The sequence below is a fragment of the Ictalurus punctatus genome, chromosome 16, assembly GCF_001660625.3.
Source record: "Ictalurus punctatus breed USDA103 chromosome 16, Coco_2.0, whole genome shotgun sequence".
Taxonomy (NCBI): domain Eukaryota; kingdom Metazoa; phylum Chordata; class Actinopteri; order Siluriformes; family Ictaluridae; genus Ictalurus; species Ictalurus punctatus.
This window is the reverse complement of record NC_030431.2, coordinates 10,809,466-10,821,415: the sequence shown is the minus strand read 5'-3', so window position 1 is coordinate 10,821,415 and position 11,950 is coordinate 10,809,466. Positions and strand designations below refer to the sequence as shown.

At 42.5% G+C, this 11,950-nt stretch overlaps 1 protein-coding gene across 5 annotated transcripts in view; it reads left to right on the top strand.

The window, feature by feature from the left end:
* The first annotated feature begins 267 nt into the window (after nt 1-267).
* Nucleotides 268-11,950, top strand: part of synj1 (synaptojanin 1) — a 34,903-nt gene continuing 23,220 nt past the window's right edge. For 3 of the 5 annotated variants that reach the window (XM_053686922.1, XM_047160623.2, XM_047160621.2), the window contains exons 1-6: nt 268-375; nt 4,069-4,222; nt 4,484-4,570; nt 4,801-5,068; nt 7,160-7,385; nt 7,504-7,587. In XM_053686922.1, the coding sequence (XP_053542897.1) occupies nt 4,099-4,222; nt 4,484-4,570; nt 4,801-5,068; nt 7,160-7,385; nt 7,504-7,587 (789 nt within the window). In that variant the 5' untranslated portion in view covers nt 268-375; nt 4,069-4,098. The remainder of the gene's footprint in view (nt 376-4,068; nt 4,223-4,483; nt 4,571-4,800; nt 5,069-7,159; nt 7,386-7,503; nt 7,588-11,950) is intronic. The other 2 variants (XM_053686923.1, XM_053686924.1) reach the window with 1 other exon arrangement.

Here is an 11,950-nt window from a genome sequence, read left to right as displayed (position 1 = left end):
AAACTGACTTTTCAAGAAGAAGATTAATTTCCATTTATGTTGATAATCACCTCCTCTAATACACTTAAATGCGTACAGTACATACATACACCAATAAGCAGCAGATCTTCTGTGTCACGCTGCCTCATACACACAGTTCAGATGTTGAAAAGGGGTTTCCGCGGAAGTAATTCGATCAAATTACACTTCTAGAGTAACAGCATTGTCTACGTCTATTAAAAAAACTAAACACCAAGCAGCTCATATATGCGATTCGGTTCTCAAGGTATACCTAAAAGAATCGATTCATAGAACCGACTCGTTCATGAACGACACCTCGTTAGTTGTCACTAACCGGACACGATTTTGCACCGGCTGGTGACACAACATTGACAGGTAGAAGATGATCATTATATATATATTTTTAAATATATGTTTTAAATGCAATAACTATGAATGTTGTGAATCGCGAATGTGTTATGAAATGTGTCAGTGAGGATAATCGGGGCTGACATTTTGAGAAAAAAAGCGTGATCTGATGGTGAAAACCTTGGGTAATCGTTCGAGCTGATGGCTTCAGGACAGATTGGCCTTATTCTCAGCTAGTTAACGCTGCTGAGCCATTTCTCTATAACGTCAGCTAGTTTTGTAGCAGCTGACTTCTCTAGCTAACCTGATTCCTTTGGTCAACAGTGGTCTAACCGGAAGATAATATTAGCTAGCAAACTAAGCTCAGCTTTTTATTTTATTTTATTTTGCTCCATTTCAATGGCTGAGATAAATAATGACAATAGAAAGCTAGCTACAGTTGGTGTGCAGTGTCACTCAATTAAAATGAACATGCAAAACCTCACCGTTTATATGCCTCAAAGTGGCTATGCTAAACTAATCTCACTTCCTAGCCCGCTGCTTTTTGTAATGCTAGCCAATAGGTTATTCCGCTAGCTGTGTACGGGACTTGCTAGCTTGCTACTGTACTACTAGCACAGACTTCATTTATGCTTAATCAGGGTTCACTGGTTTGATTCGAACTGTCTTTCTCGTCCCCTGCTGTAAAATGTGAACGTTTAGCAGATTAGCTTGCTAGCAAAAGCAGCACTCGTTCTGGACCGTATAAATATTTAATTCAAGCTGTAATCAGTAATGCTGTGGATCACAGCACAGGAATGTTAATGGCGATGTTTATTTGGTTGACTTGATCAAATAAACGCGCTAAAGTTCAGTGTTTCTGTTCTGTCACCTGTCGGTTTTTAGTAATCTGATGATAGATTGATTTAAGGACATGTCCTTTATATCTGGATGTTTAAAATGAAAGCTGTCTGATTGTGTTTGTGCACCTGCTGAGTCTCTGGGTGTAGAGCTGCAGTGGACATTAGGCCCGGTATATAAGGGATACTGGGTTAGATTCAGCTTTACTGTGATTGCACAGAGTACCAGTACAGCAAAATATAGTTTAGCATCTAAGTGCAAAAGAAGTGAAGTGTAAGTAGATTAATAGAATGGCAAGGTATGTTTAGTACACTTAGTCCCTTTCCCTGTTGCTGAGATGCTAGCCTCAAGTACACATTTGTACCTTTAGTGTGTATCGTTTGCGTAGAAAAGTGCCTGTGTGGTAAATGTACATTTAAAGCTTTGAACTAATTATATACAATACTGTGCAAAAGTTTTAGGTACTCTATTTTTTTTTAGTACAAACCTTGTTATAGATTTTTAATTGTACTTTATGACTTGTACATTATCAAGTCAGTACAAAAAAACATTTTACATTCCCAAACATTAGTTTTCTAGCACAGAATTGAATGTTACAGAAAAATGTAATTAAAGAAAGCAGCATATTAAGTAAGAGACACTTTTCAGACAAAATAACACAATGAAAGCTGCTGCAAAAATAAGAAGCAAGTGTGACAGTCCAAGTCTTCAGAATAACCGTATCTGGTTCTGCAAAATGCTCAATAAAACTTACAGCTCTTTTTTTTTTTTTTTTTTATATAAAACTGTTGTACTAATTGTACCAGAGGCTACTATTTTTATTTTTTGTCACACCAAATATTGACTTTTTTTCATTTACTGCTCTTTACTGTATTTTATTAAAATGTAGAAACATTTCATTTCAATATTTTGAAGGCATCTTTTCTTTCCATGTGCTTAAAACTTTTGCATAGTACTGTACATTAAATATTTTTGTTTTTATTTGAACATGCACTATATCCACATTTCCAGGTGAAAGATGCATATTAATGTTACAAAAAATAACCTACCACTCCAGTGCCAAGGGAAGGTGCAGTTTAGTACTTGTATTTACTGAGAGGGGGCATGTACAGTGTAAACATGAACAGTATATTGATAAAATCACAAGATATATATGTACAGATCGAGTGATTAATATGTGCATTATCAGTATGGAAAATGGACAAAGAAAAATGTGCAAATAGATTGCGTGCAAAAAATGTGCAAAGATGGCTATGTGAAAGGAGTAATGTGTGGGAAAAGTATGTACATAATGATTCATTTGGTGTACTGTATGAAAAAGTATGTATATGTTGTAATATGTTCAGTCAAAGGAAAAAGAAAGTACACCCTCTTTCAATTCTGTTTTTATTCATCAGGGGCTAAATAACAATTGTATGGTCCTCGCCAACTTCTAGTCGACAAAAAAAAACTCTCACACAACAGATTTCAATATGTAGTCATTTTGTCCCAAAAAGGAAATCAACATTCAAAAATGGGATGAGGGGAAAAAGTAAGTATAATTGAGTAACATGTAGGACCTTTAGCAGCAATAGCCTGAATTAAAAATTTTCTGTGGGAGTTTATCAGTGTCTCACATTGTTTGGGGGAAATTTTGGCCCACTCTTCTTTATAGCAATCCTTTTTGGCCATTCCAGCACCTTGATGTTTTTCTTCTTTAGCCATTCAGATGTCAATCTGCGGGTGTGCTTAGGATTATTGTGCTGTTGCACGACCCAGTTTCGACCCAGCTTAAGCTTTTGGACAGATGGCCTCACATTTGTCTCAAGAATATTCTGGTATGAATTGGAGTTCATTGTTGATTCAATTACTGCAAGTTTCCCAGGTCCTGTGGCTGCAAAACAAGCCCAAATCATCACCCCTCCACCACCATGCTTGACAGTTAATATGAGGTGTTGATATGAGGTGTTGATATGCTGCGTTTAGTTTTCACCAAACAGGGTGCTGTGCGTGATGACCAAGCATCTCTACCTTCGACTCATCAATCCAAATGATATTGTTCCAGAACTTTTTTCTGTTTTGTTCAGATGCAATTTTGCATATCCTAGGTTGTGCTGCTATAATCCTTTTGGAGAGAATTGTCTTTTTCCTAGCTACCCATCCATGAAAGCCATACTTGTTCAGTCTTTTTCTGATTGTGCTCATGAACATTTAATGTGCTTACAGAGGCCTGTAATTCACACGGTGTAGCAATTGGGTTTTTCTTTATATCTCTGAGCATTAAATGGTCTAGCCTTGGACTGAATTTGCTGGGATGCCCACTCTTGGGAAGACTGACTACTGTCTTGAAGGCTTTCCATTTGTAAGCAGTTCTTCTCACTGTAGAATGGTGAGTTTCAAATTGTTTGGAGATGGCCTCCCAGATTGATGTGCAGCAACAGTCTGTGGTCATGGCTGATGTCCTTTTGTCTTGGCATAATGTAGACACACACCTGAATGCTCAAGAACACCAAACTGCCAAAGGTTCTGCTGTTATAGAGGTAGTCACCATTGATGGTTAACTAATATTGTGCATTTCATTAGGAATACCTGGCTACTAATTCCTCTTTTAATGATTCTGGTTTCTGAATGTTGGTTTACTTTTTGGGGAAAAATGACTACAAATTGAAATTTGGTGTGTGCGTTTTTTTGTTTGTTTGTTTGTTTGTTTTTTTTGGATGGGTCACCTGAGGTTATTTGTTTGTTATAGAAGTTAGTGAGGGCTATGCTATTGTCATTTAGCCCCTGATAAATGAAAACATAGAATTGAAGGAGGGTGTACTTTCTTTGAAAAGATGTCAGTCATTATTTTGATAAGATCTCATGCATTCCATCCCTAATGTCACTGTCTCTGATTAACAGGTTTGAATCCAGTTGTGTGGACCATCAGCCATGGCTTTCAGTAAAGGATATCGCGTTTATCACAAGCTGGACCCTCCACCATACAGCGTGATTGTAGAAACAAGAAATCGTGAAGAATGCTTGATGTTTGAGTCTGGAGCTGTGGCAGTTCTGTGTAAGAAAATGTTTAAGCACAGACTCTGCATGCTGCTGTGGGAGATACAGTTTGTTTTTACTATAATGCAATTCTTGCATTACAAACTGAGATGAATTGAAAAATTTTCACATCAGATATAATCCCTAGATGAGTAATATTAACACTGATATGGACATTGTTGTAGTGATGATTTGAAACATGTAGGTTTGCGTTTGTCAATGAAGATTTGCTGTGACTTGTAATTGTAAAATTGTCTGTCATATTGCTGTTTGTTTTCAGCGGCAGCAGAGAAGGAAGCTGTCAAGAACACATACACCAAGATGCTGGATGCGTATGGTATTCTTGGGGTTCTTCGTCTTAACCTTGGTGAGTGAGGAGAGTCTCCTGGATTCACTGGAGGAGGCAGCAGCTATTATCCATAAGAAAGTTTCCCCATAGTGTATTATTACTTTACTGAATTTATTACACTTTCTAATCAGTGATACTTAATGCCGGACTTGACAGGGCTTATTTTCTTGATGTTGGTTGGCAACAAATATGTTTCATTTCTGTGTTTTTTTTTTGTTTGTTTGTTTGTTTGTTTAAAATATCATTAGGAGACTCCATGCTGCACAGTTTGGTCTTAGTGACAGGGTGCAGTTCGGTGGGGAAAGTGCAGGATTCAGAAGTGTTCAGGGTCACGGCCACAGACTTCATCTCCCTGAAGAACGATCCGTCAGACGAGGACAAGATTGCAGAGGTGCGAAAGGTTCTAAACTCGGGCAACTTTTATTTCGCCTGGTCGTCCACTGGAGTGAGTATGGACTTGAGTCTAAATGCACATCGCAGGATCCGAGAAGACATTTCAGACAATCGTTTCTTCTGGTAAGTTCAGCAACTTTCAGGACTGGAAATAAAGCTTTGCGTAAAAGTTTAGCTGTGGTAAAAGTAGCCCATGTGCATTAGCTTGAATTATACAGAGAATGCTTTGACAATGTTGATATGGTGTCCTGGGTGTGGTTTGTATTTGCATGTTCTAACAGATAAAGTCCCGTGTCTCCTTTGAATGTGTCAGAGTCACTAAAAACACCCTAGAATCACTCAGAAATAGGCATTTAGAAATGCTGCATTGTTATTTTCCTGTTCATGGTCCAGCTTGCCTAAGTACTGCCTGCACACAAAGTTCTCTATAATTGTTTCCCTTTTTTACACTAACCTAAAGTGAATTTGCTGATGTTAGTGCATCACTTCCTGACTTACAGGCCATTGCATGAGAGAATTTTTTCAAAGTCAAATACACAACGCCTCTTCACTGAACACAGTGCCGTTCACTAACTTAATCTTAGTGATTCATTGAAAGCTTTCATCAAATCAGAAGATATATGCTGTTTAACATTTATTTACATTAAACTGAATCTTTATACAATCCCCCCATAAAGTATTAGAGCACCAAGGTAAATTGTATTGTTTTTGCTACACACTGAAGTCATTTGGGTTTGAAATCAAAAGATGACTATAAGACAATAGATCAGAAGTTCAGCTTTCATTTCCTGATGATTTACCTTTAGATGTTTGAAACAACTTGGAACATGGCACCTTTTATTCTTTAACCCACTCATTTTTCAAGTAATCAAAAATATTGCAACATGTGACTGACAGGTGTTCCTTGTTACCCAGGTGTATCCTGTTTGATTGATTGTTTAAACAGTTAATAGTTTTAAATGTCTACTCTCGGTTTGATCACTGTATTTCACCTGTGAAGACTGCACTTGTTGTTAAAAAAGATAATCCAACATGAAGACAGGAAAGCTGTCTATAGGAGAAAAGCAAGCAATTTTGAAGCTGAGAAAAAAGGAAAACCATTGCCCAATCATTGGGCATAGAAAATACAATAATTTTGAATGTCATGAAAAAGAAAGAAACCACTGGTGTACTAACAATCAGACACCGAACAGATTGGCCAAAGAAAACAACAGCAGTTGGTGGCCAAAACATTGTGAGAACTGTAAAGAAAAACCCCAAAACAGTCAGTGACATCACCAACAAGCTCCACAGGGCAGGGGTGAAGGTATCACAATCCACTGTTCGACAAAGTGGAGCAGAAATATTGAGGCCATACCACTTTGGGAGCAGAAATATAGAGGCCATACCACCAAGATGCAAACCGTTTATCAGCAGTAAGAATCAGAAGGTCAAATTTTCAAAGAAATACAGAGATGAGCCACAAAAGATTCGGAACCAGATTAACCAAAGTGATGGAAAGGCCAAAGTGTGGAGATGGAAAGGCCAAAGTGTGGAGATGGAAAGGATCTGTTCATAATCCAAAACATACAAGCTCATTGGTCAAGCATGGTGGAGGTAGTGTCATGGCTTGGGCTAACATGGTTGTTGGAATGGGCTCATTAATCTTAATTGATGCTGTAACTCATGATGGTAGCAACAGAATGAATTCTGACATCATCAGAAACATTCTGTCTGCCAATTTACAGAGAAATGTATCCAATCTAATTGGAGGAACTTCATCATGCAGTAAGACAAGCACCCATAACACACTGCCTACACAACAAAGGACTTGGAAAATGTGGAAGGATTTAGGTTGGCCAAGTCAATCACCAAACCTTAACCCAAAAGAATAATGTAACAGTTTGGTGATGTCATTATCTCCCCAGCTTGATGCAGTTTTTGCGAGCAAGGGATATGCAACCAAAATGCTACGTGTGTTTAATTTACTTTAAGACTTTCTGCTCCAGACCCTTTGCTCACATAAAAATTGGGTAGTCTGCCACCAAACGTGCCATGTTGTGAGTTGTTAAACACATCTAGATGGAAATATCGGGAAATGGATCTATTCAGGTCTCATGTTCATGTCTTCAGTGTATAGCAAAACAAAAGAATTAGCTTTGCTGTTCCTGTACTTTTAGAGGTTATTTGCATTTGTGTGTGTAAGTCATTACATTTTTTGTTGGGCTGAATCAGGAATCAATCCCTGCATCTGCACCTAAAGCATTATGGTGTGAACTGTGATGACTGGCTGTTGAGGCTGATGTGTGGTGGAGTGGAGATCCGCACCATCTACGCTGGTCACAAGCAGGCCAAAGCCTGTGTCATCTCTCGCCTCAGCTCTGAGAGGGCGGGCACACGCTTCAATGTGCGTGGCACCAACGATGACGGCCAAGTGGCCAATTTTGTGGAGACCGAGCAGGTGGGCTGTTTTGATTTTGTAGTAGATTTTTACATCTTAAAAATAAATAAAGCCAGTCATTAGTGTGAGTGTATATATTCATTTATAATTATATGCAAATTGTTTGTGCTGCCCACAGGTTATTTTCCTAGACGACAAAGTCTCTTCTTTTATTCAAATCCGTGGATCTATACCTTTGTTCTGGGAGCAGCCAGGTATACAGGTAAACGCATGGACAGTTTGGTGTGTCACATTCCACTAGAAATGGCATTTCAGGGTTATCATCTTCTACTGAATGGATTCTGTAAAGGTCAATGAGTCAGCACATCTACACTAGCAGCTGCTGAACACCATGTTGTTGGAATAATTCTGTCCAGGGAATTTTGTCACATCTGAATCAAAGCCGCCATTCGGGCACAAACAGGAAGGACATAAAACCTGTATTTGCATGGCTCAATTCCACATCCGATTTGGTGTATGGTCTTTTTTAAGCCGTCACTTTGTGCAATGTCAGTGGTAAAAAAAAAAATATATATATATATATATATATATATATATATATATATATATATATATATATATATATATATATATAAATTTATTTGATATAAATATATATAAATATTTTTTATAAAGCTCTATAATTAGACCAAGCATTACTGTGAGCGCATCCAGATAGGGTTAAATTTTTAAAATGTTATGCAACACAAAGCAGGTCACAAAATTCCTTCCCACTGACATTGAACAGAGGTCATGGCTTTACATCTGCCATTTCACTGGGGATTTGGGGAAGGAATCTTTTGCTTCTGCTTTTCCTTTGTTCCCTGCTGATCCTGCGCTGTACCATTCTTAATAATAGCAAACCTATAGAAGCAAGGTTCTGATGTGTTTTTCCAAGCATATGAGAGTAACCTGAGATGCTTTGGATGTGGCTGCTAAGATAGTATTAAATATTTATGGCCGAGATCTGCACAGAGAAGCTTACCAATAGGTTGGGCAGTCCTGCTAAATGACAGTGGTAAACTAACACCCAGTCCATACCAGTCACTGTATTCACCGAACACAAAGCATGCTCGGTAACAGTATTCCTGTTTGATTATCTCACTGTAATTTAACACAGCCATGTACAGAATTATTGGCACCTACAATAAAAATGATTGACATCACACACCACTTTCAATGAGTGATGTTTTGAGATTTAACATATGGGGATGTTGTACAATTTAGTTCTTTATCTTAGTACTGTATTGTTTTTTGGGTTTTGAAATGATTGGCACACCTGCAATTAATATTTGATAAAGCCTCCTCTGATGAAAATAAAAGCATTGAGTCTCTTCATGTAATGTCTAACAAGGTGGCAGACACTTGTAGAAAGGAATCTTGGACCTTTATGCTGAACATTTCACTCTTTAAATGTTTTGTGAATTTTGCTTAATGCAATTTTTAACTGCTTATTTATTTGTATCCATTACCTGGATTGTATAGACCAACAATTTGTGTATTGTGTTTTCGCCTGGAGATGGATTACTTTTTATTTGGATAGAAGGAAATTAAATCCCGAGGATTAAGAGCAATCTTTTTTCCCCCCTGGAATGACTATTTATTTGCATTTTTATGCAACTGTAGGAAGTACAGTTCCATGCCTCCTGGGTCCTGTCTCGCTGCTACTACAGCATGTTCATCACGGCCCCCCACCGGGAAGACCGCGATCACCAACACCGCCCCCCTTCACCTTCACCCCTCCACTTGATCCTAAATAAAAGAGCACCTTATTTTCCACTGCCACTGCCTCCAGTGTGTCTGTGGTCAGCCTGTCGCAGCCTAGAGTGGCCACACTGGTGGAGAATGTGGGCATGCTAGAACATACTCACCCACGCCCACCATAGATCCCATGTTCCAGCACCTGCTGGAGACAAACCTCCAGCAGCAGACGGTGACCCAGGAGCTAGCCCAAAGTGGGTGGTCAAGAGGATCATCATAGACCACTTTCTGAGGCGTCTGCTGCCAGAAGAATGCAAAGCGGTGGGGATGAGGAGTGCTCAGACACCTAGGAAGATGGTGGAAGCCCTCATGTGTGCCCCAGCCACCCTGAGCACCGGCAGGGGCAAGCAGAGAGACAACCTGCCGGGACTCCTCCAAGGCCAAGCCCCACAGCGGTTGAAGCCCGGGCTACACTGGAAGAGGAGACATCTGGAAAGCCTCCCCACCTATGAGACACCCCGGGATGAGCCCATGCCTACTGGGCCGGGCCTGGGCCCCGACCCAGTGATTCAACAAGCCCTGGTTGGCTGGCTGTGCCCTTCATTCCACTGCGCCACCCAGCGCCCCAAACCTGGACGTCAAGGTAAATGGCAAGCCAGTCACTAACTTCGTGGATTCGGGAAGTGCAGTCACCCTGGCCAGCCCGACCATCCTCGATCAGCTGCCTAAACCAGCAGGGGTCAACCCAGTCTCCTGTGTCCATGGAGATGTCCGAGAGGTACCCGCCACTGAGGTCCTGGTCTCTTCCTTGGCTGGCAAATGGCCGCTGCTCGTCTGACTAATCCCCGAGCTCCCAGTACCACTGCTGCTCAATTGGGACTGGCCTGGGTTCCTCACATCGCCAGTGCCCACCGTCGCCGGCACAAGAAGAAGAGGCCAGCCACCACCACAGCCCATTTCAGGCCGGCCTACATTGCCCAGGATGAATAGGACACCGCCGGATGAATCTCCACAGGTGAGACACCCACACCTTTTAACCTCATCTCCTCTGTGTTCCACAAGGTTGCTCGGGAAGGGAACCTCGGGCACAAGTAAAAGGAGGATGCACGACTGAGGAACTGCTGGGGTTGGATGTGGCTGATTGATGGCGTCGACCAGCATCACTGCAGCCTACTTCCTAGTGTCCAACGGCCTTCTGTATTTCAGGACCGAATACCGAGGTCAACCCTGTGATCTCCTGGTCGTGCTGAGCCCCAGAACCTAACCTCTGATCCACCTGGCCCACAGCCAACCGCAACACACTGGCGAAACCGTGTGACCGGTTCCTCAGGCCCGGCCTTCTGCCAGCAGTGTCCCCAGTGCCAGAGGACGGAGCCCTGAAAGCCACCGCCCGCACCCCTTATCCCACCCCCTATTATCAGCATCCCCTTCGAGCGGATAGGCATGGATTTGGTAGGGCTGCTCCCAAAGTCTGCCTGGGGTCATGAGTACATCTTGGTAATCCTTGATTATACCACTAGATACACCGAGGCAGTCCCGCTGCGGAATTCCACTTCCCAGAACATTATTGGAGAACTGGTGCTCCTGTTCAGCCGCGTAGAGATCCCCAAGGACCTCTTAACAGACTGAGGTACGCCTTTCATCTCTAAATTAATGGGTGATCTGTGTCAGCTGTCGCAGGTGAAACACCTTCGGACCTCCGTCTATCACCCCCAGACAGATGGCCTGGTGGAGTGTTTCAATCAATCCCTCAACAGATGCTCCAATGAGTGGTGGATGAAGAAGGCAGTAACTGTGACCTCCTCCTTCCCTACATCCTCTTCACCATCTGGATGATGCCCCAAGCTTCTATGGGTTCACCCCCTTTGAGCTCCTCTTCAGACGGCGACCTCAAGGACCATTAGACCTATCCCACGAATCTTGGGAGGAGCAACCCTCTCCATTCTGCTCCTTGGTGCAATATGTACAGGAGATACGTTCCTGATGTACAAGAACAGCCTGACCTGGTCACGCCAATCGTCCGCAAGCACATGGAGGCGACATAGTGAGAACAACAGCTGAGCTATAATTGACCAGCCCAGCCCCAGGAATCCCAGGCAGGTGACCAGGTGCTCCTGTTACTCCCGAATGCCTCCTGCAAGTTCCTGGCCTGCTGTCCCCTTATGTGGTCTGTGAGAGGGTTGACCCAGTGAACGCCTGCAGCAGCCGTGTAAAAAAGACGGGTCCAGCCTGCCCCAGCGCTGTCTGACATCTCTACTGTTCCTACAGGGTCCAACGAATGTACCTTCGTCCAGTGGGGGGAGGACCTCACCCCCATGCGGCACCAAGAGCAACGAAGCTGGTGGACCAGTTCGTGGACGTTTTCTCGTCCACCCCAGGCCTAACCCACTTAGTCCAATATGACATTAAAACCGCTCCGGGAGTTGTGATTAGACAGCGGCCCTACCGTTTCCCAGAGGTTCACCATCAGGCTCTTGAGGGGGAAGTAAGCTAGATGTTATATGACTGGATCTTTGAGGAGTCCGCCAGCCCCTGGTCTAGCCCCATGATGTTGGTACAGAAGCCCGACGGTAGCATCCACCTTTGTTATGATTTCTGGAGGCTGAACCAAGTTTCAGAGTTTGACAGTTACCCCCTTCCCTGAGTCAACGACCTGGTAGAGTGCCTGAGGAAGGCCCGGTACATCTCCACCTTGGATCTCACAAAGAGCTACTGGCAAGTCACCCTGGCCGCAGAAGCAAGACCCAAGACCGTCTTCAGTACTGCCAGCGGCCCTCCGGCCTACATGGGGTACCGGCATCATTCCACCGCCAGTTTGCAGGTGCCTACTTGGACGATGTTTTAATCCACTCCTCCACCTGGGACGACCACCTCGAACACCTCAG